The 23,542-nt window shown below is 43.9% G+C and overlaps 2 protein-coding genes across 17 annotated transcripts in view; one reads left to right on the top strand and one right to left on the bottom strand.

The window, feature by feature from the left end:
• Positions 1-20,250, top strand: part of FANCI (FA complementation group I) — a 48,692-nt gene extending 28,442 nt beyond the window's left edge. For 8 of the 11 annotated variants that reach the window (XM_084817303.1, XM_084817309.1, XM_084817307.1 and 5 more), the window contains 16 exons: positions 239-403; positions 959-1,138; positions 2,841-3,007; positions 7,208-7,287; positions 7,605-7,721; positions 8,964-9,015; positions 9,612-9,739; positions 10,692-10,760; positions 10,926-11,016; positions 12,208-12,392; positions 12,964-13,020; positions 13,137-13,196; positions 14,414-14,497; positions 18,200-18,295; positions 18,803-18,928; positions 19,345-20,250. In XM_084817303.1, the coding sequence (XP_084673429.1) occupies positions 239-403; positions 959-1,138; positions 2,841-3,007; positions 7,208-7,287; positions 7,605-7,721; positions 8,964-9,015; positions 9,612-9,739; positions 10,692-10,760; positions 10,926-11,016; positions 12,208-12,392; positions 12,964-13,020; positions 13,137-13,196; positions 14,414-14,497; positions 18,200-18,295; positions 18,803-18,928; positions 19,345-19,410 (1,723 nt within the window). In that variant the 3' untranslated portion in view covers positions 19,411-20,250. Of the gene's footprint in view, positions 1-238; positions 404-958; positions 1,139-2,840; positions 3,008-7,207; positions 7,288-7,604; positions 7,722-8,963; positions 9,016-9,611; positions 9,740-10,691; positions 10,761-10,925; positions 11,017-12,207; positions 12,393-12,963; positions 13,021-13,136; positions 13,197-14,413; positions 14,499-18,199; positions 18,296-18,802; positions 18,929-19,344 lie in introns of those variants that run through there. The other 3 variants (XR_014785397.1, XM_084817308.1, XM_084817312.1) reach the window with 3 other exon arrangements.
• Positions 19,503-23,542, bottom strand: part of POLG (DNA polymerase gamma, catalytic subunit) — a 33,513-nt gene continuing 29,473 nt past the window's right edge. For 4 of the 6 annotated variants that reach the window (XM_084817317.1, XM_084817316.1, XM_084817314.1 and 1 more), the window contains 4 exons: positions 22,774-22,942; positions 21,634-21,842; positions 21,101-21,261; positions 19,503-19,899 (listed from right to left, as the gene is read on the bottom strand). In XM_084817317.1, coding sequence (XP_084673443.1) covers positions 19,835-19,899; positions 21,101-21,261; positions 21,634-21,842; positions 22,774-22,942 — 604 coding nt within the window. In that variant the 3' untranslated portion in view covers positions 19,503-19,834. The remainder of the gene's footprint in view (positions 19,900-21,100; positions 21,262-21,633; positions 21,843-22,773; positions 22,943-23,542) is intronic. The other 2 variants (XR_014785398.1, XR_014785399.1) reach the window with 2 other exon arrangements.

Here is a 23,542-nt window from a genome sequence, read left to right as displayed (position 1 = left end):
TCATTGGCCATGTTGGCTGGGGCTGCTGGGAGATGTAGTCCAGCAACTTAAAACTAAAAACAGAACAGCCATAGTGAAGGCTCATATGATGCATATGTGAGTGCAGCATATGAAACTGTCTATCCTAATCGTCATAGTCTGTGGACAGGTCAAGAAAGACCGTATAACCTCTGTCTGAAATTTATTTGTCTTGTGTCTTTGGGATGTTATATTTACCTTCTGGTAATGCATGTTGCAGCAAGAGTAGGTTTGAAGATGTTCTTGGCCTGTTCAAGTGTTATACCAAACTCTGTGAAATCCTGAAAGAGAAAGCTGGAAAGAACAAGCCCCCTTCAGCAAACAAAATTGCCCGGAGCTTCCTTTCCATGGGTTTTGTGTGCACTTTGCTTACAAGTCTCTTCAGGTAAGGAATTCTTGTGGGAGAGATATTTATTTAAAATATTTATATCTCACCTCATTCTGGTTTAATATAATGTGTTGTCTTCTGGAAATGGGCCTGTACCAAGAATTGTGCTGTGCTGTTTTCTTCTAATGGGCAGTAGCCTCTGGATCCCTACATTCACCATTTGACAATTGGTCCTCTTGGCTCCTCCTTTCAGCTTCCTAGAACAAAGCTCCTATGGTTTATATATACTATCTTGAAAGTAAACATGAGTGTTCTGGGTCTACTTGCCATGTAGTCACTGTTCCCGGTCTTGCATCAGATCCTTTATGTCACTCAGAATTCAGTCTAGGCTCACTTCTCCTCTGGTCAGTTCGCTGATCATTTGTTTCAAAGCACAGTCTTTTAGGGTAGACATTTTGCCTCTTTGTTTCTGCAAACATGCATTGACCCAGGCATTGTGAAGGTAGTTGGAGTCACCCATTATTGCAACACTTTCTCTTTTGGCTGCCTTCCTGATTTCTTTCTCCACCTTGAGATCACCATTAAAAATCTTGCTTCCTTCTGATTCCTTAGGGACTCTTCCCAGAACCACGAAGAGAGCCTGGCTGTTCTACGCTCCAGCAGTGAATTCATGCGCTATGCTGTTAGTGTGGCATTGCAGAAAGTGCAGCAACTGGAGGAGGCGGGGCAAACAGATGGTCCAGATGGGCAGAACCAAGAGAAGATGTTCCAGAACCTCTGCAAAATCACTCGGTGAGCCGTGCCTTATTTATTTTTTATTTATTTATTGCATTTATAGCCTGCCTTTTTCCCTCTTGCAAGGAACCCAAGGCGGCTTACATTATCATCCTCCTCTCCATTTTATCCTCACAACAACAACCCTGTGAGGTAGGTTGGGCTGAGAGTCTGTGACTGGCCCAAAGTCACCCAGTGAGCTTCCATGGCCAAGTAGGGACCATAACCCAGATCTCTTGGCTCCCAGTCCAACACTCTCACCACTACACCACACTGGCTCTTATGTGGCCCAGTGGGTTTGGTATGGTACTGGTAAAGGGTGGTAGTTAAATATCCCAAACTGTTGCATATAACAGGAAGGAAAATAACTTATGTTAGAGTTGTTTGAAACTAAGCTGGAGTTGGATTCCGGGCAAATTGCTTCTGTAGATCTTTGAGGCAACTGAGCAGCAGACGTCTGAAGTAGTTAGCTGAAGCAAACTACTTAATTTTTATTTTGCAGTATTTGTAAAATTCTCAAAGTGGTTCACAATAATAAAATCAAATTTATTGGCGGAAAATATAGCAATCATAATGATGGATCCCATAAAGTGTATCCAAGCATTGGAGAAGATACGCTCTGAATATTTTTATTCTGCCCTTCTGAGAGAATTCCTTAGACAAGAGAAATGAGCCTTCCCTTTAAGCTGTCTGTCTTAGAAATACCAGGGGACTTTGATGATGTCCAACTTCCATGGCTCCTGGCCCTGCTTTTCCTCAACATCAGTGGTGACAAAGGGGAATCCTGGGTGCAGAGGTGTTTACCAGAGTCCTCTCTCCAATCCACTAGGTGTTCTTGCTGCCAGTACCAGTTCCTGCTGGTAGTATTGGTGGCTCCCAACCCCTGGAATTCTCGAGGCAGTGGTTTTTAGAGACACGGAGGAGACAGTAACATGAAGTCCTTTCCCCAGCCCTTTTGCTGGTGTTGCTGCCTCATTGCGTCTACAGCAGCGGCTGCAGGGAAATTACCCCACCCCCCCAATACACACACACACACACATACACACACACACACACAGGTTTAGCAGGCTTATGCTCAGCAATCAGATGCTTTCAAACTCTGTGGGGTAGGACGACTTTGTCTAAGCGGATGTCCATAGCCGTGGCTTCCGGCTCTGCTCCTTCTCAATGGCAGCAGTGGCAAAGGGAAGTCGGGGGGAGTGGGCAGATGTCTTTCAGTGTCCTCTGCTCAATCCACTAGGTATTCCTGCTGCCAATGGGCTACTGCTGCCATTGAGAAAACCACTGTGTGGGTGAAGTATCCAGGACTGAGCTGGCAGCTGGAGGAGCGTTCCTCCAGCTGCCAGCTCAGTCCTGATGTGGGACCCACCCATTTTGGGTTGCCCTCCCCTGTCCTAACTGAAAGGAAGGAGCTGCCACAGACAGCCCTGCATAATTTGTGACCCATTAAGCAGAGTGCAGCTCGTCAGGTGTTTGGTACACCTTCTGTTTTTACTGCTGACCTGAGACTGCAACAACAGAGGAGTTGTCAAGCACCTGACAGACTGCAAGGGGTGGCTTGAAGGCAGCGTTTGGCTTGGCGCACCACAAATTGTGCAGGCCTGATTTTGGATGAATAGAGCAGGAGGAACAGATGATGATGAACAGATTTTGGATGAATACGAGCAGGAGGAGGTCTGCCAGGCTTCAATTTTCCTCTGCCCTCCTCCTTTTCTCATAGAGTCCTGCTGTGGAGATATACCTCAATCCCAACTGCAGCTGAAGAATCAGGGAAGAAGGAGAAGGGCAAGAGCATCTCGCTGTTGTGCTTGGAGGGTTTGCTTCGAATCTTCAACACGGTGCAACAGCTTTATCCAGCAAAGATTCCACAGTTTCTACAGGCGTTGGGTAGGCATTTGTACTGGCTTTCTTCTGAATTGTTACTGTGGGCAGTGGGAATGTTGTAAAGAGCTTGTTCCCCAAACCCGGGCTCAGTACCAGCGTGGGCAGACTTCAGGCTTATGGGATCTACTTTGCGTTTTACTAGAACCATGAGGTCCACCAGCCAGAGCCTGGGGTAACAGACATATACTTAAAACGAAAGAATTTTGAACCCAGGAATTTGATCTGAGTACCAAAACTGAACAGAGCAGCTCACATTCTTTCTTAGAAAAATCAGTTTGTGGTTACCCTAAAACTTCTTACATTTCAGTTTAGAGCAGGGTGAGGGGAGTAATTTTGTTGCTGCTATTGTTAAATAACTGGGAGTCAGAAATCCTTGCCAATCTATTGCAAATCACCCAGAGATCTGCCATTAGATCCAGATTTACCTTCTGCCCAGCCCTGCTCTATGCAGTCTGTAACCAGGGCATACAAAGAACCACCTTCTTCCACATGAGCCTGCCCATCAAATGAGATCTTCATCTAAGGCTTTTTTGCAGGTGTCTGTACTTTCAGAGTTGAGCTGGTGGCTACAAGAGGCAGGGGCTTCTCTGTGGTAGCACCCCAGTTAAAGAATTCCCTTCCTAGGCAAATTCTCCTGCACCTTCATTACTGTATTTTTACATGCCAGGACAAGTCCATCCTGTTTGCCTGAGCTTTTAACAGCAAGTAACATCAGTCAGCTGTAACTGGTCCCCCCCACCCCTTGATGTTCAGTCGTTAAGTTGTGTCTGACTCTTCGTGACCCCATGGACCATAGCACGCCAGGCCTTCCTGTCCTCCGCTCTCTTCTGGAGTGTGCTCAAGAGTCTTCTCCAGCACCACAGTTTGAAAGCATCAATTCTTCGGCGGTCAGCCTTTCTTATAGTCCAGCTCTCACAGCCATATGTTGCTACTGGGAAAACCATAGCTTTGATTATACAAATCTTTGTCAGCAAGGTGATGTCTCTGCTTCTTACTATGCTGTCTAGGTTTGCCATAGCTTTCCTCCCAAGGAGCAAGTGCCTTTTAATTTCATGGCTACAGTCACCGTCTGCGGTGATCTTTGGAGCCCAAGAAAATAAAATCTGTCACAGCTTCCATTTCTTCCCCTTCTATATGCCAGGAAGTGATGGGGCCAGATGCCATGATCTTCGTTTTTTTAATGTTGAGTTTCAAACCAGCTTTTGCACTCTCCTCTTTCACCCTCAACAAGAGGCTCTTTAGATCCTCTTCGCTTTCTGCCATTAGGGTGGTATCGTCTGCATATCGGAGGTTGTTGATATTTCTCCCGGCAATCTTAATTCCGACCTCTGATTCATCCAATCTGGTGTTTCTCATGATGTACTCTGCATATAAGCTAAATAAGCAGGGCGACAATGTGCAGCCTTGTCATACTCCTTTCCCAATTTTGAACCAATTGGTTGTTCCATGTCTGGTTCTTACTGTTTCTTCTTGACCCTCATACAGGTTTCTCAGGAGACAGGTAAGGTGGTCTGTTACTCCCATCTCTTTAAGAATTTGCCACAGTTTGTTGTGATCCACACAATCAAAGGCTTTAGCGTAGTCAATGAAGCAGAAATAGACGTTTTTCTGGAATTCTCTTGCTTTCTCCATGATCCAGCGAATGTTGGCGATTTGCTCTCTAGTTCCTCTGCCTCTTCGAAACCCAGCTGGTACTTCAGTAGTTCTCGGTTCACATACTGCTGAAGCCTAGCTTGTAGGATTTTGAGCATCACCTTGCTGGCATGTGAAATGAGCGCAGTTGTACGGTAGTTTGAGCACTCTTTGGCATTGCCCTTCTTTGGAATTGGAATGTAAACTGACCTTTTCCAGTCTTGTGGCCACTGTTGAGTGTTCCAAATTTGTTGGCATATTGAGTGCAGCACTTTAACAGCATCATCTTTTAGGATTTTAAATAGCTCAGCTGGAATACTGTCATCTCTGCTAGTTTTGTTGTTAGTAATGCTTCCTAAGGCCCACTTGACTTCGCTCTCTAGGATGTCCGGCTCAAGTTCAGTGACCGCACTATCATGGCTATCAGGGACATTCAGGTCTTTCCTGTATAGTTCTTCTGTGTATTCTTTCCACCTCTTCTTAATCTCATCTGCTTCTGTTAGTTCCCTGCCATTATTTCTCCTTTATCACGCCCGTCTTTGCACAAAACGTTCCCTTGAGATCTCCGATTTTCTTGAAAAGATCTCTAGTCTTTCCCATTCTATTGTTTTCCTCGATTTCTTTGCATTGTTCATTTAAGAAGGCCTTCTTGTCTCTCCTTGCTGTTCTCTGGAACTCTGCATTCAGTTGGATATATCTTCCCCTTTCTCCCTTGCTTTTTGCTTCCCTTCTTTCCTCAGCTACTTGTAAAGCCTCATCAGTCAGCCACTTGGCTTTCTTGCATTTCTTTTTCTTTGGGATGGATTGAGTTGCTGCCTCCTGAACAATATTACGGACCTCCGTCCATAGTTCCTCAGGCACTGTGTCTATCAGGTCTAATCCCTTAAATCTATTCCTCACCTCCACTGTATATTCATAAGGGATATGATTTAGGTCATACCTGAATGGTTTAGTGGTTTTCCCTATGTTCTTCAATTTAAGCTGAAATTTTGCAAGAAGCAGCTCATGATCTGACCCACAGTCAGCACCAGGTCTTGTTTTTACTGACTGTATAGAGCTTCTCCATCTTTGGCTGCAAAGTACATAATCTGATTTCGATATTGACCATCTGATGATCAAGGGTGATCTGGTGATCAAGGGTGATCAGAGTCCATGTGTAGAGTCGCCTCTTGTGCTGTTGAAAAAGAGTGTTTGCTATGATCAGCGTGTTCTCTTGGCAAAACTCTATTAGCCTTTTTCCTGCTTCATTTTGTACACCAAGGCCATGCTTGCCTGTTATCCCGGTGATTTCTTGACTTCCTACTTTAGCATTCCAATCCCCTATGCTGAAGAGGACATCTTTTTTTGGTGTTAGTTCTAGAAGGTGTTGTAGGTCTTCATAGAACCGATCAACCTCAGCTTCTTCAGCCTCAGTGGTTGGGGCATAGACTTGAATTACTGTGATGTTGAATGGTTTGCCTTGGATTCGTACTGAGATCATTCTATTGTTTTTGAGATTGTACCCCAGTACTGCTTTTCCCACCCTTTTGTTGACTATGAGTGCTACTCCATTTCTTCTAAGGGATTCTTGCCCACAGTAGTAGATATGATGGTCACCTGAATTAAATTCGCCCATGCCTGTCCATTTTAGTTCGCTGATTGCCAAGATATCGATGTTCAATCTTGCCATCTCATGTTTGACCACCTCCAGCTTACCTTGATTCATTGATCTTACCTTCCAGGTTCCTAAACAATATTGTTCTTTACAGCATCAGACTTTCTTTTCACCACCAGACACATCCACAGCTGGGTGTCCTTTCGGCTTTGGCCCGGCCACTTCACTCTTTCTGGCGCTACTTGGAAATACCCTCTGCTCTTCCCCAGTAGTATATTGGACACCTTCCGACCTGAGGGGCTCATCTTCCGGCATCATTTCTTTTAGCCTTGTGATACGTTCCATGGGGTTTTCTTGGCAAGAATACTGGAGTGGGTTGCCATTTCCTTCTCCAGTGGACCACATTTTGTCAGAACTCTCTGCCATGACCTGTCCGTCTTGGGTGGCCCTGCACGGCATAGCTTATGGCTTCACTGAGTTATGCAAGCCCCTTCACCACAACAAGGCAGTGATCCATGAAGGGGCACCCCTTGATACTGCTTTGTATTTGCACTGCTAAATTTGTATTTAGTCTTTTTATTGCTGGTATTTTCATACTGTTTTTTGCCACCTTGAGGGCTATTATAGCGGAAGGACAGGATAAAAAACTTTCAAGTAAATAAAGTCAAGGATTGTCCTTGGGCAATCACTGGTGCCATCAGCTGGCCAGTTCATAGGAACATTTCACAGTTTCCATTCCTAGCTGGAGACAATACAAACAGGCCACTGTTGATGGCAAAACGTGTCTGACAGGCTCATACTGCCAAACTGTAGCTCTCCACCTCTCCCAAAACTTCAGCTGGACCTCACTCTGACCATTGCTTTTCAGAGTAGTGATCGTATCTCTGGATGTATGCTCTTTTTATATAGCTCTAATGAATCCCTTCTCCTGGCTTCAGCTTCTGCCTTGATGCCATTTTTTCATTCCCTTTTGCCAGATACTACAAATGAAGATGCAGAAGAAGAGGCGGACGTTAACGTCACAGAGAGAGCTGCCTTCCAGATTCGACAGTTTCAGGTAAACTACTGAAAGGTGATGGCTGGTGCTGAGCAGCCTGGAGAAATCAACTTTAGTTCAGGGACAGGTAGTGGCCTGTGCTCTTAGTTTGCTGCTTACAGCTGCAAAAATAATACTCCATTGAAGCAGGCCTAGAAAGGATTCTCTGACCTTTTTTCCAGAGCATCTCTCATTTGGGAAACCTCCCTGGAGTAGTGCGACAGACACAGAAAGTTTGATTCTCCAACCACTTGCCCCCTTCTCCCTCACCTCACTTCGTTGCTTTCTCCCGTGTTTTTACTACTTGTGATTCCTATCCACCTTTTCTTCCATCTCAGAGGTCGCTACTGAACCAGCTCAACAATGCTGATGATGACTTCAACAGCAAGGAGGCACTTCTGTTGGTCAACATTCTTGCGACACTTTCCAAACTGTTGGAGCCTTCCTCCCCGCAGGTATATACTGCATTTGCTAACGGTGGGGGTGCAATGCTGGGGTGGAGTAAAGGAGGGCTTTTATAGATAGACTGGAAAGCTCAGTGGATGGGTACTGATTTCAGCCTGCAAGGCTTTGAAACAGAGTTCTGTTGCCCCCTCCCTTCTCACCACTTCTTTTCTGTCTCTTTTATATGGTTAGAAGCATCAGATTAAAACAGTGTTCTCAAGCTTTCTGTCTTCAAAGAACACTTCCTACATCAATGCATCTGCCAAGGAACTCCTGGACATCCACCACAGAACCCCTGCATATTGCAATGGATTCTGGGGGACATACTTAATTCATGGGACCTCACCATCACTTTGCACTTGGGGCACACAACCTTTCTATGTCCGATGTGAGGAGACAGCTGCGACTGGTTCTCCCCTCCCCCGCTGCCCAGGAAAGGGAAGGATATGAGCAAAGCCTTGCGGCTTTCTCTCTCACAAACTCTCTTTTTAAAAAAAAGCAAACAGAAATTTAGAAAGAAAGTTGTGCAGGTCAGACATAGTCAACTGAAGTAGTTGTAGTGAAAAAGGAGAAAAGAAGATGAGGCCTGAAGAGTTTGTGGGAAAGAAAAGCACAAGCTCCGTCCTGGTTGAAGGCGGGGAATGATCCGGAAGGAGGAGCTACAGAGGCTGGAGCCGAAGCAAAGCACTCTTGTGACTTTTTTTTAGGGCTGGTATGCTGCCTACGTCAGGGGAGGGGAATGTGTGGCTCTTCAGATGTTGCTCTACCCTAGCTAGCATTGCCAATGACAAGGATGATAGGACTTGCAGTCTGACAACATTTGAAAGGCCACATGTTCCCCACCCCTTAATATATAAACCATAATCACTTTGTTCATGAAGAAGAAGCCAAGGAGGCAAACTGCCATAATGCCCTCTTCACAGTCTGCTGCTTCACCAAGCTGGGACTAGGGCCCTCCTCCCCTCACAGAGACCATTTAAACCAGCTGCTCTGTGAGCAGGAGAGGAAGAAACAGACTGTTATAATCACCACCTTTTTAAAAGACTCTGCTGTTTTAATGTTATGTTTAATTTTTAAACATAATTAAATGTTTAAAAAACGTTTAATGTTTTAATGACATATTATTGTTTTCATTGACCTTTTGTAAACCACTCTCAGAGTCTTGTCGGCTGAAGATGAGGTAAAAGGCTTAAAATTAATTAAATACATGCATGCATACAGACATAATGAGAAATGTCTCTCTCCTTGGGCAGTTTGTGCAGCTGTTATCTTGGACGGTCAAGATTTGCAAGGAAACATGCCTGGGTAAGAGTTTGACTTGATTGGCCTTCCTTCTGTCTTGAGAATCTTGGAGCTAGAGGGCACCCAACGAAATGCGAGCATTGGGATTCAAAATAGGGCTGAAGAAATTCATGGGGGATAAAGGTATCGAAAGCTGACTGGCAGGAGTTTGGGCCACTAAACAGCTTGGTGTGGACTGGTGTTGATGTAACATTGCATGATCTGCTAGCCATGGTTAGGTTGCATCCTTTGGGCTTGCACACTCTCTCCTCCCTCCCCTTTAAATTTCTGAATTGTGGTTAGCATTATGACTGCACCAGCATTTTTGCTAATCGATGCCAAACTGCTGTTTGTAACCATGGTTTGAACTCATTTGGTAACCATGGTTAGCGAATCTGTCAGTGCAGATGTAATGCTAACTATAAAAAAATAAAAAAAACATAGTTCATTTGGAAACAAAGTGGGGAAAGAAGTGTGCTTGATCTCCTAACTATGGTTTGGAGATTGAGCAGTGTTAATTCTGCACCAGACCTATTAGAGACAAGATGCTGTGTTGGTTTGACCCAGTAGATTTGTCATGGCGTCTTCCAAGCTTACTCACTGGTTTTCCCTTTCTGCAGAAGATGCCCCTTGCTGCAAAGGTTTGCTAGCCCTGCTCTTCAGTCTGCATGCTCTCATTAAGAGCCCAGTCAGCGTATTGCGAGAGCTTGCCCGGGATATCCACGCTCAGCTTGGGGACGTAGACCAGGTGAGGGGGACCAGCTGGGCCTTTCAGGCAAGTGCAGCCTGCATGCATTTGCTTGCGCTGCATCCCATAACCTCCCTTCTGGATGCAACAAAGAAAGCCAGCATAGTGTAGAGCAGGGGTCCCCAACCTTTTTGCATCTGTGGGTGCATTTGGGAATTTGAGGTACTGCTGTGTGCACCACCACAAAATGCCTAATTGGTGGATTGATGCTTTGGTGTCTACCTTTCAAAACTGTGGATCATAGACTGCATTCTATTCAGCAAAAACCTTTGCTTCGTGCCTATTGGATGCCACAACGTCTCTTTAATAAGGGATTGTCTAATTCAGCTAATTGCTGGCAGTGCAATACAGCTAATGCTTCTTTTAAACATGTTTTTGGCAATTTCCAGTAGTTGCTTCTTTTTTGCAGGGAGGGTTATTACACAGATAAATTTTTGTACTGGAACAATCTAATATTCACTGATGTACACAGTCTTTTAAATTATTTACCTGTTTCATGGAAATCAACAAATGGTCAGCGTAAATGGATTCTCGGCACTCTTTTGATAGCTAAAAGACTGATATTACAGTATTGGAAGGATAAACACTCACCTCCTATAATGCAATGGATTGAGGACCTTACAATGCTTTCAATATTTGGATGGGATACTTTTAAGTGGATACTTATTTGGTCCACTTTTGTTGCAGCCCATGTATAATTGCTAGAAAGCTGTATGCATTTCATACAAATCCATATATGTATATTAAATTAAAAATAAAAAATATTTGGGTGCCTGCAGGTGCTGTGTTGGGGATCCCTGGTGTAGAGGTTAGAGTATTGGACTTAGACCAGGGAGTCCTGGGTTCAGATCCCCATTTAGCCACAAAGCTCACTGGGTGGTTGTGAGAATAAAAAGGTATATTGGAATATTAGATTTCTAGATTACTGCCTGTCTCTTTCTCACTCCTGCAGGATCTTCAAATGGAGCATCAGTCCCACTTTGCTACTGTGAACTTGAAGACAGCAGCTCCTATGGCTTCTGTAAGTTGAACAAGCAAACTGGGGATTAAAAAAAAAAAGATTAATTTTGATGAAGGATGACTTTTATAAATGTGTGAAATAAACAAATCCTGCTGCATAGTTAATGTACGATGTGGCACAATAAACTGTTCTCAAGGCACCTCATGCCTTCTCTCTCTTTCTTAGCTGCTGGTTTTGGGTCAGGCGGAGAAGGTCCTTGAAGAGGTGGATTGGTTGATCAATAAGATGAAGAGCCATTTGGGTTCAGAGGCAGCAGGTAAAAGTTAAAAAGGAGCCGTTCCCCTATAAAGATGCTCAGCCGTGGGTAACTATAAGTGACCATCTGTTTTATGTTAGAACTGTCTTCTCTTGTGTAAAGCACAGCAATTATCATTAAAGTAATCTCCAGACCAGCACTACTGAAGCTTTTTCCTATTGAGCCGTCTTTTGTTAAAAAAAAAAGAAGCATTTGAGCTTTCTCCAAGCGTTATTACAATAAACCCAAGAGAGATGGCTCAGCTGGCAATACTTGCTCTCATCCTTGTTCTCAGGTCAAGAAAAGGGTAGAGTCAGAGATACATGGTGCTTTGGCATGATTTAAGACCTCTTCCTTTTCAAGAAGAGACCTTAGGGAAGCCAAAGTTTCACAGAGACAGGTGCACCTATTTTGGAATGACATTCTACTGTCTGAGCACCATCAGAGGGAAGGCTCTGTCCCTTGTGCTCATCCAGCATACCTCAGATGGCGGGGGTGGGGTGGGGTGGGACATAGAAGAGCCCTCCATAGATTATCTCAGTGTTCAGGCAACTTCGTATGAGTGGAGGCAATTCTTAAAATACTCTCATGTCAGGCTAATTAGGATTTTAAAGGTCAAAACTGGCACTTTGACTTGAACTCAAACAAGTTTGTTAACCTGTTGATGTATTTATTATTGCATTTATACCCTGCCTTTTTTTACTCTTGCAAGGAACCCAAGGTGGTTTACACAGTCCTCCTCCCTGCCACTTCATCTTCACAACAACCCTGTGAAGTAGGTTAAGCTGAGAGTCAGTGACTGGTCCAAAGTCACCCACTGAGCTTTATTGGGTGTTGGAGTAATGTTTTCCTGTTTCCTTGATCCAGTAAGCATTCTGGTAGCCATTCTGGGCCAAATAAAATTTCTAAAATGAATTCAAAGGCAGCTCCATATAGAATGCATTACAATAATGCAACCTGGAAACTGACCAGGACATAAATGACTGTAACCCAGTCCACCTTCTCAAGGAAAGGGCACATAAACTGAAGCTGGTGAAAGGCACATCTAACAACTGCTGCTACTTGACCATCCAGGAGCACCCCTAAGCTGCATACCTGATTTTCAAGAGGAATGCAGCCCCATCCAAAGCAGGCTGCACATCAGTTCCTAGATCTCCTGGGCTTCCTTCAGTCTTTCTGGTTTGTACCGAACTTTTCCTTTTGTTTTTGTAGATGATGCCTCTCAAGCAGCAAACCAGTCACAGCGGCTAGAAAAGGCAATAATTCTTCAGCTTGGGACTTTACTGACCGCTTACCATGAGCTGGTACAAACAGCCTTGCCTACAGGGAGCTGCGTGGACATGCTACTCAGGAGTGTCAGCAAGATGTATGCCATTCTCACTGCCCTTGTAAAATATGTGAGTGTTCTTGATCTGGAGGGGTGAGAATGGGGTTCCAAGGCCCATTACCAACTTTCCCTAAACTCAAGTTAGCCTGGATGCCTAAAACCTGGTAATGGGCCATTCTCGAGTTGAGACAGCCAACAAAGCATTGATCATGCCTATATTTATTTTAAAATGTTTATTCTGCTATCTAGCCCAATAGACTTTTATTTTTTGTCTGTGTATCTTGACCCTTTAAATGTATTCCAACCATTAAACACTCAGCATAATGCAACAGTAACTCACAATCCTAAAACCATTATTGTCAGGGAGCTAAAAGGAAAGGTGTTTTTCTGAAAGCTGGGCGAGAGCTTGCCATGTTAGCCTACCTGGGCAAAGAATTCCAGTGGGAGGGCACCACTCCTAAGAAGGTCCTGGATCAAATTCCTACCTGCCAAATTCAGATGATATGGGCACAGGAAGCAGGGTCCCTCCTGCTGATCTTAAGGCACAAGGGTGACATAAACAAGGAGATACAGACCACTTGGGTTCAGTAGCAAGGAGTCCTGTCACTCACACACCATCTCCTCTTGCTTTACTCTCCTAGTATCTCCAAGTGTGTCGAAACACAACTGGTGGGATTTCAGGACGGTTTGAAAAGCTGGTGAGTGTTATTTATCGTGTACAGTGCCTAATATTAGTAGGTGCTTATTAAATATGTGTTTTTTCTGCCATGGTTGCAGAAGCAAGGAAATTCTTGGAATTTTGACTTCTCTCTAGGTTAGGCTCTCTGGTTCCCACTTGACCCCACAGTGTTACGCCTTCATCACATACGTGCAGGTAAGACCAACAAAGAGCCAAATTTCTTATTTCATATTTTCAGTCCCCCCAAATCCATCTATTTAGCCAAGGAAAAAATAGCACTTGCATGGCCTGGAGGCACAGGATGCATCAACCGTGCTAATGCAAAGAGAGTTTCAGGCAGGTCGGTGTCTGAATAGACCACCTAGGACCCCTTGAGGTACATGGAGAAATGATGGCATATATGTGACAGACACTTAACCTCCCTGATGGTGGCATGGTGCTGCAGTTGCTCTGCAGTTGGAAGCTTTGTTCCAATGTATGGTGTTTTCCAGTAGCTGAAGATGTTAGTCAGATCTGTATGAAGTTTTTAAAAGGTTGTTTTTGCCCAGGCAACACAAATGGCACTAAGAAAAGCTGAATTCCATAACCTGTACAAATTATGTAACTAAAAAAAGTCACTCTCCCTGTTTTGCATTATCTGCTGTTCAGTTAGTCATAGGAAATGGCAAGGTGCCATTCAAGGCATTGAAACCCTGTCCTCCTTGCAGGAAATCTTATTTGGCCACCTGAAATTCCAGCAAATGTTGCCCACGCCCTTTAAAGCATATTTTCAGAGCAACGAGAACTGTTTGGGTTTTTTTTAATGATGTCGAGGAAGCTAAATTCTGCAGCCAGCACAACTTCCCGTGCTCCCTACAGACTCTCAGCATATATGTGGGCGTTTATCAGTAGCAAGAGGAAAGTCTGTGGGAATCCAGGCTTTTAAGGCTGAATAACCACTTACTTTCTCTAAGGTGTTGCTGGCAGAGAACTTTTTGCTATATTTTGTGCAACTGTAGAACTGTACAAGTTAAGCATGCAGGGAAACAATGAACAGGTGTTGCGAATGAGGATCTGGGTATTTCTGCAATGATGGGTCAAGATTCGCCTTTCTTCAGAGTGAAGGTCATGGGAATTACAATTAGGGAGATCAGAGTTAGAGTAACAGAAGAGATGGGCAGGTCTGGAGCAAAATAGTAGAAGATAGAATGCCCAAGTGCAACAGTGGGTTCTTGCCGTAAAAGGAACTTCCTGCTTTTTGTGAATTGCTCACAACTTAGAAACCCACAAACTCTTATTCTTCTGATTCTGAGTATACTGACAACAAGTATCCAACTCCAGTCCCAAGCTTTCAGTTGCCAAACCTCTCCCTTCCCACCAGCCAAGTAACCATTTCCCTCCCTAGTCTGATTTTTGCTATCTCCTTTCTCCAGAACATCCAGAGTGAAACCTTGAGCTTTGCCGGAGCAAAGAAAAAGAAAAAGGACAAGACAGTGATAGAGGTGTCCACTGCCATGGTGAATGTGGCAACCTTTTCCTTACTTTGGAATATCGCATATAGTACTCTGCCAGAGATATACTGAACCCTCAATATTTTCTTTGATGTAAAATCCTCTGCATTTCAACCATGTGTGCTTAAAACTGTAGTCCTGCAGCTACAGCTGCATGGCTTCCTAGACTTTTGCTGTGGAATTCTACAACAAGAAGGAAAATGTGTTATCAAAGCACAAATAAAGTGGAAGGGGGTAACACTGTCCATGTGCTTCTCTAGAAAAGACCTCCCACCACACAAAAAGGTGTGCATAGCTGTGTCCTTCATTGTCACTTGTTCAGAGGTCCAATCGAATTCAGAGTTTCTAAATTGGTTAGGATCCAGTTACTTAAAATGCCCTGAAGCACCAAAGTTTTACCATAAAGATGCATTTAAGGAATGTTTGACGTAAAACTAACATGTTTTACCCTTACTCTGGGGTTTACCTTTTATCTAAAGTGATGGTAAACATTTGTTTCTGCCAGGGGTGGGCAACATGCAGACTACTTGTGCACCACCACCCCCAGCACACAACCAGCACCACTGAAATTCAGTGGTGGGGAAAGAATTGATGGCAAATAGCGACAGAGGCTTAAAAGGGATACATTTAGCTTGAAAACTAAATTTGTCCCTTTTAAGCCTCCATTGTGGTTTGTCATCAAAATGTGGCAGTAAATCACTGGAATTTTTGCTGGCAGTGTGGTGGCTGCGACAGGAGTACAACTGGGGAGTGGATGGTGGCTCATGGCCTCCCTGAAGCTACCACCCCTGGTTTAGGCTGTACCATTTCATGCTGCAAATAAGGGCTTAAGTGGAATGATTAAGAGGGAATGATTCTTCCTACAAAAACAAAATCTAAATAGAAAACTAGCACACCGGGGAGAAAGTGAAACTAGAACCCTTCTTGCTGACGTGCTAGTTTTTGGTTTGGAGGAGCATTCCATCACAAGAGCCCCACCTGGAGTCTGAAGTTATGCAGCCCAGACAGTACTGTGCCACCTCAGTGAGAGCTAGGCTAGCATCTTGGTCGTTATTTTTAAACCATAAATTAATTCCTCTGTGGCAATGACTTGACTGAAGGTGCAAACAAACAAAAAACACCTTAATAAAGTGAGCTTATCAGAAAATTCTGCAGTCATTGATTCCAAGACTGAAATGTGAGATTTCAAGATTGCCTTGTGGTTAGAAGGGTATTTCATAGTGCTGTGCTGAAAATTTCTCCCACATTTTTTCTGACCATTCTCATTCAATTTGATAGAAAAGAAATGGCTTTCGAAAAGAAATTAAGAGAATTCGGAGAAATTCCCATGGGTTGAGCTTGGGGTTCTTGCCCTTACTTTACTTATGAGGTGGCCATGGAGTGTGTGTGATTGTCCTGTCTGTCATTGTACAATAGTCAATGTACTATTAATGTACTACTAATGTACTACTTTTAGCCTTGTGATACGTTCCATGGGGTTTTCCTGATAGCCATGATAGTGCGGTCACTGAACTTGAGCTGGACATCCTAGAGAGTGAAGTCAAGTGGGCCTTAGGAAGCATTAGTAACAACAAAGCTAGCGGAGATGACAGTATTCCAGCCGAGCTATTTAAAATCCTAAAAGATGATGCTGTTAAAGTGCTGCATTCAATATGCCAACAAATCTGGAACACTCAACAGTGGCCACAAGACTGGAAAAGGTCAGTTTACATTCCAATTCCAAAGAAGGGCAACGCCAAAGAGTGTTCAAACTACCGCACAATTGCGCTCATTTCACATGCCAACAAGGTGATGCTCAAAATCCTACAAGCTAGGCTTCAGCAGTATGCGAACGGAGAACTACCGGAAGTACAAGCTGGGTTTAGAAGAGGCAGAGGAACTAGAGATCAAATCGCCAACATTCGCTGGATCATGGAGAAAGCAAGAGGATTCCAGAAAAACGTCTATTTCTGCTTCATTGACTACGCTAAAGCCTTTGATTGTGTGGATCACAACAAACTGTGGCAAATTCTTAAAGTGATGGGAGTACCAGACCACCTTACCTGTCTCCTGAGAAACCTGTACGAGGGTCAAGAAGCAACAGTAAGAACCAGACATGGAACAACCGATTGGTTCAAAATTGGGAAAGGAGTACGACAAGGCTGCATATTGTCACCCTGCTTATTTAACTTATATGCAGAGTACATCATGAGAAATGCCGGGTTGGATGAATCAGAGGTCGGAACTAAGATTGCTGGGAGAATTATCAACAACCTCCGATATGCAGACGATACCACCCTAATGGCAGAAAACGAAGAGGATCTAAAGAGCCTCTTGTTGAGGGTGAAAGAGGAGAGTGCAAAAGCTGGTTTGAAACTCAACATTAAAAAAACGAAGATCATGGCATCTGGCCCCATCACTTCCTGGCATATAGAAGGGGAAGAAATGGAAGGAGTGACAGATTTTACTTTCTTGGGCTCCAAGATCACCGCAGACGGTGACTGTAGCCATGAAATTAAAAGACGCTTGCTCCTTGGGAGGAAAGCTATGGCCAACCTAGACAGCATAGTAAGAAGCAGAGACATCACCTTGCCGACAAAGGTCTGTCTAATCAAAGCTATGGTTTTCCCAGTAGTAATGTATGGCTGTGAGAGCTGGACAATGAGGAAGGCTGAGCGCCGAAGAATTGATGCTTTCGAACTGTGGTGCTGGAGAAGACTCTTACGAGTCCCCTGGACTGCAAGGAGGTCAAATCAGTCCATCCTAAAGGAAATCAACCCTGACTGCTCATTGGAAGGACAGATACTGAAGCTGAAGCTCCAATATTTTGGCCACCTAATGCGAAGAGAAAACTCCCTGGAAAAGACCCTGATGCTGGGAAAGACTGAAGGCCAAAGGAGAAGGGGACGGCAGAGGATGAGATGGCTAGATAGCATCACGGATGCAATGAATATGAACTTGAGCACGCTCCGGGAGAGAGCGCAGGACAGGAAGGCCTGGCGTGCTATGGTCCATGGGGTCACGAAGAGTCGGACACGACTGAACGACTGAACAACAACAAATGTACTACTAATGGCAGCCTGTAGCCTCCTCAGCTTCCCACACTTCAATTAAATCCATCATGAGGAAGACATTGTGAGGCAATTCCTCCCATGGGGCTTTTTCAGTTCAGGAAGTGCAGGTGGCCTGGGAGGCTGCAGATAAATGGGAAGATGTGTAACAGAGAGAGAGGAAACACAGACAGCACCCTCGGCCACCTCGCAGTGATTCGATAAGCTCAAAAATGCCACCAAAAGAAATTCAACATTCTGCCTCAGAAAAGTGGAAGCCTCAACACAGTTGATGCTATTGCCACCTACAGAAGCAGTGCAGTAAACCAAAAAACGATTAGGAAAAAGAAAGAACCTGTGCTACAAGCCCTGCCAATAGTGAGCCCTCCCTGTGAGAAAGTGAGATGTTCTCCTCCCCTAGGAGAAATTCGGTGAAATTGTCCCCGTCCCCCCGCAATTTCTCTGCCCACAAATAGACTGGATAATTTTGTGAAGCCATTTGCACACAGCTCTAGTATTTAATTTATAAATTCACACTGAAATGATGCACTATGTGTTCCATTTTGAGAATCCTTGCAGGTGACTGGCCTGTAAAAGGTCTATGTAGTGATTTACTGTAAGATCCTATGACTCTGTGCTGCCAACCCGTTTTATTTGCTCATTTCCCCTCCCTCTATAGGCTAAAGTATTGCGGGAGAGTAAGCCAATTCCAAACTTGATTTTTGCTATAGAGCAATATGAGAATTTTCTGATCCATCTCTCAAAAAAATCAAAGGTAAGATTTTTTTCTAAGAACGTAGTTAACATCTTTTTGGAACTCACTGGCAATTAAGACTATGCACTTTAATAATAAATTCTATTATTTATATTGTACTTCAAAAACTAAGTTTACATAAAATGAAGGACCTGCCCTGTCCACAGGTTCACAATTTTCATTTGCATCTACATATGTAACTGGGATCCTTGACTCATCACTTCAAAGTAGTATCTGAACAAGACAGGACAGAACAGTGAAGAGTCTGTATTTGCACTCACAAACAATATTGAAAAAACAATAAAAGAGGCAAGTAGTATTGGTTTTGTTACAGGAAGAAAATTCTCTTTGCATTTCAAGCAAAGTTGCTTTCACTCAGGTGTAGATCTTAGGGTAAGGGGCACCTACTCTTTTCCCCCAATTGTTATTCAAGTTTCTTGCCTCTAGGTTCAGTTAAATTATATTTAATAAGTTATACCAAGCGGAGTGCAGACTCTTACACTTTGACCATCCTTTTGGCTGTTGCAGGTCAACCTAATGCAGTATATGAAACTGAGCACCTCCCGTGACTTCCGTATCAATGTGTCTACACTGGAGAGTGCTCTACAAGAGCAGAATACTGAAGATGCTGAGAATGAGCCAGACAACGACCAGGTCAATATACATTTTAAAAGGGGACAAAGTAGTGACATCCTGTTTCTGTTGATAACATCACTTCCCTGCAGTTCTTTGTATGCTAACTTGAATTAAGTAGAGGGAACATATGTTACTGTACACTGGCAACTTGTTTTAAGAATGGCCCACTTTTTGAGGTGTGTGATATGCCTTCCCCCAGTCCTGCTTGGAAGCTGAGTAACTGATTCCATCCGTGTGTCACACTAACCAGCATGGGGCAGGGGAGAAGAGTACTTAATGGTATGGCTCTCTTCTGTCTCCCCCACTTCTAGCCAGGGGCAACAACCAGAAGGGAGGTCTATCGTAGCAGATAACTGCTTTGTCCAAGAAGCAGATTATTTCATTGGAAATTCTCTGGTGCATTTATCACTGGACTTTGTTTTCATCTCTTTTAGAGCACTGCATCTGCACAATCCAGCAACAGCCAGGAACCCAAAAAGAAGAGACGACGAAAAAAATAAGACCTGCCTTCTTTATTCCCAAGTGGCTTTTTTCCTTGGTTATGCTTGTCCTGTGTAGCATTAGACAAAGATTGTCTGCTTTTAACAGGGGCTCTGATCAACAGTATATGCGAAAGTATCTGCTCCCCTTGTGAATTCCATAATTCTTGAAATGCTTTACTGCCAATTGTGTGTTGAGCTGTCCTGTCATATTCTTGCAGGGGACAGTTGAAGTGCATTCTTTCCTTTTGGCCTCAGCCCTGTCTGGACAATGTCAGAGATTTGCCTTGGCAAAATGCTGTAGCCTGTTGATACCATGCACTATTCTCACTCTCAGAATGAAAAGAAAAGGCCAGGCGGTGGGGGTAGGTGGGAGTCATTGCTTCAGAGACTGCTTCTAGGATGATTCCCCGAGCTGCTAGGTTTCCTGTTACAGTCTCAAACCCTACTTTCCTTTCTCCAATGAGCCTTTGGTTATTTTGAGAAGTTGATATATATCCAGAGCATCACCTGAAAGAAATTAAGAGTAGTAAAGTTCCTTTCACATATTTTTTTCCAAGTCTGCACAGCAGAGATGCTTGTTGCTCTATGTGCCACTAAACACTTCTTGACCTAGCAGGGCAGGAGAAGAACAAGTAATCAACACCAGTGTTTCTCATTATTATTATTCTATGTCAAGACTGCTGATATTAAGGAAGAAAGGTAGAGAATATTCCAAATTTGTCCTTTCTAAGTTCCTGAGAGAGCTTAACTTAATTTAAAAAATACACCAACTGTCCCCGTATTTTTTTTTCTCCTAACTGCTATTGTTCAACAAAAAGCACAATTGCATTTCAGTAAATAAACAAGCCTTTGTTGTAAGCTGTTTAAATACCCATTAATTTGCCCCAATTTAAAAGCAATTATGTCAAGTTCTGAGCATAATTACCACTTGTGTGATGAGGTTTCGTCTTGAAGTGTTTGTAGTGCTGTGAAATGGTGCTAAGGTGCAGTATAAAGAGTTGTCAGTGGCTGGGTAATAAGATTAGAGCTGATGGAGTGAGAGTAAGCCAGGTGCTCCAAAAAGGCCCATGCAGTTTGGGAATGTATCACAAGGCAAGAAAACTGGCACAATGATGATAGTAATTCAGCTATTGTAGACAGAAGAAATACAGTGAACCACACACTAATGGCCTATCTGGATGATAATCTCTCCCAGGTTTGTTGCAGGGGAAAGAGTAGGCTGTGTGTTTTTCCTCCATAAACTAGAGAGAGACTGAATAGGAGGTCCCAGTTATTTGAAAGTGGGATCTCTCCTTTCCATGGGAAACTAAAGCTGCCATCCTATATATATATGCTTACCTGGGTGAAAGCCTCAGTGGGGCTTACTTCTGAACAGGCAGACAGGACAACACTAACACTTTAAAGCAGGTGAGGGAAGATCTTACATTCAAAGAGGCATAGATCTCCCATTCAACTACTCCTTTCTCCCTGTGGTAAAAGGAGCGTGTGAATCCAAGTTATGCTCCTGGTCTGTCCCCAAGAACAATCCTGGGGGAGGGACTATAGACCCTGAAGATAGGCTAACTGGAACACTTTGAAGAACATATTTACAAAGCCTTGGTTGAAACCATACACTAAGGATATATCAATTTCTCGCACTGGAGGAGATCTGGAAAAGGAAGGTTCCAGCTCACCTTAGATAAAAGAGCAGAAGTATTACAGTACTCACCTTGAGGGATGCTGTATCTTCTTTCCATCCCTGTTGGGTTAGATGGAGTGACACAATCCATAGTCACCTCTTTTCTTAAGCACCGATCAATGTCCACAGCACTGAAAAAGGCCACTGATTGAGGCAGATCTTGAAGACCCAGTTTATAGGCAAACATGCACCTAAAAAGCAGCAACAGGAGTAGTATGCTTTAGGATTTAAGACATTCTTGCCCTTAGGACAGGTGGCAGATTCTAGTTCTCAGATCAGTTACGGGCCCAGCTCCTCACATGCTTTTACAACCTTTTAAAAAAAAAATCCAAACTTCTACCACATACCTGAATGAAAACATTCTTTTGAGGGAAGAGGCTTAGAAGCACATTTTACTCACCCACAGAAAGGTACTTACTGCAAAAATCTGGGGAGCCCCACAGCCCCAACTTCTGACACCAGAATTTGCTAAGTGTGAATTTTCAGGCTATCCCTGACTCCTGCCAGCTCAACAAATGCTCTAAACTTTCACCTGCTCAAAAACGGACAGGAACCGCGCTTACCGTGTGAGGAGGTTGGTGATCTGCAGGGCCAGAGCTGCCCGATAGCGGTCCTCACTCTGAACCAGGTAGCGTACTTCATCATGGATGCTGATGCAAAAGCGTCCATCAATGCCAAATTCTTCAAAAAGCCATTTCATTGACACTAGCATTAGGTGCAAGTAATCCACAGCTGAGCTCTGGACCACCCAGTTTACTCTACTAGTTACAAACTAGAACGAAATAAGCAGATAATTATGATGCCCACACTGGAAAATGGTTGGATTAAACTTCCTTGTTGACTGTATAGATCCTAATACACCTATCCATAGACACAGCAGCTACAGCCTTTCTTGGCCCCTTCTCTCTACTGACCCATATTTGAATTTACCAACCATTTGCACTGCTCAGGCATACTGAAAGCAAGAGGCAGCAGGGTGTTGCAACACAGGAGCCACCACAAAGGTTACTACATCACCTCGTGAAAACCATGCAATTCACCTGTCTTCCAAGTAAGTCTACAAAAAGTTATTTGCCAGATAGTCTTTTTAATCCTGCCTCCTGCAAATACCTATGCTGCCTTTTTTTGGTTTTAAATCATGACTAATTCATGTAAAATTTCTGTCTTGTTGCCTATAGGCAGTTTTTACGCACTACAGGCAATAAAACTGCAATACAGCTCCTGTCATTCTTGGCCTTGAGAATGGAGGATAGACTGCCAGAAAGACCGGAAGGAGCATAGTGCTTAGCACATACAGCACATCAGGCTCCGGTTTTCCCCACACTCATCGATCTGGAGAGGTGTTGGGGGAGAAATAAACTCCCACCCCTTACCTCAATATACACAGTGATACATGTACATTAATTATATCATCATGTGCCCTGTGGAGTGAAGCACATCATGGAATAAGGCCTGACACCAGCAGCTACAACTACATACCTTGCTTCATATAGGTGGCTGGGGAAGGGTCCCATGAACAATTAAAATGAAATATTTTGCTACACATTGTCTATTGGCAAGAGACTTCGGTCTTTGTCCCCCTACTTTATTCCCATACCACATCTTCAGTAAGAACACTCACAATGCTATCTGAGCAACCACCAAAGCCGAAAAGCGGTACCGAACCAAAGCTGAAATTCAGCGCCAAGGGGGTTCTCTCTTACCTCACCCTTGACAGCAGCTGGCTCCAATGCTCTGCTGATGCGGCAGCCCAGCACAGGGGTGCGAGGCGATTCTGACATGGCAATGCTTTCCAGTTTGTTGAACATTTCAGATTCCGTTCCATTGGCCCATACTCGTTGGCGCACCACATCCCACTTCCTTTTTCGAGACCTGCAATGTGAAGAACTTAAGAGCTGAACTAGATGTTCAGCAGCAGCTATGGGTCTAGGGATCTAGGTTGACCCTGGTTTTGAAAACAGATAGTTGCTGTGTTGAGCTGGGGCTTGCTAAGGAAGGGGAGACAATGTGTAGGGAGACCTGCAGGGAACCCAAGCTTATGAAAAACAATAATCTCTGGTCTTAGCCCTTCTCCTTAATTCTGTGGGAGGAGCAAGCTACTATTTGCTGGGAGGGAAAAGCACTCTGCATGTATTCAGAGAACTTTGGCTACTAGAATTAATTTTTGGCTACTAAGCCCAGTCAAAATTTGTGGAACCCTGGAGGGGTGTGTGTAATCCTTCATCTGCCCACGCCTTGTATTCCCCCACCTCATGTCATTTTTCTCTGCAACTTGGCAAAAATGTCTCTTCTCCACTACTAACACCTCTTCTCCACTACCTACCCCACCAATTTGTAGATGTTTGGCTTCAACCCATATTCATAAACCCCTTGCTACCAAAAAATAATGTAAACGACCAGCAAAAATGTAATGGCTGCCTCCCTTTCAACTGTGGCTAAGTGCTGGGGATGGAGGGAGAAAACTTCCAGTAA

The sequence above is a fragment of the Heloderma suspectum genome, chromosome 11, assembly GCF_057233095.1.
Source record: "Heloderma suspectum isolate Gila_16-S chromosome 11, 16-S_ref, whole genome shotgun sequence".
NCBI classification, from domain to species: domain Eukaryota; kingdom Metazoa; phylum Chordata; class Lepidosauria; order Squamata; family Helodermatidae; genus Heloderma; species Heloderma suspectum.
Note: the sequence above shows the minus strand (reverse complement) of the source record. Positions and strands in the feature narration are given on the sequence as shown.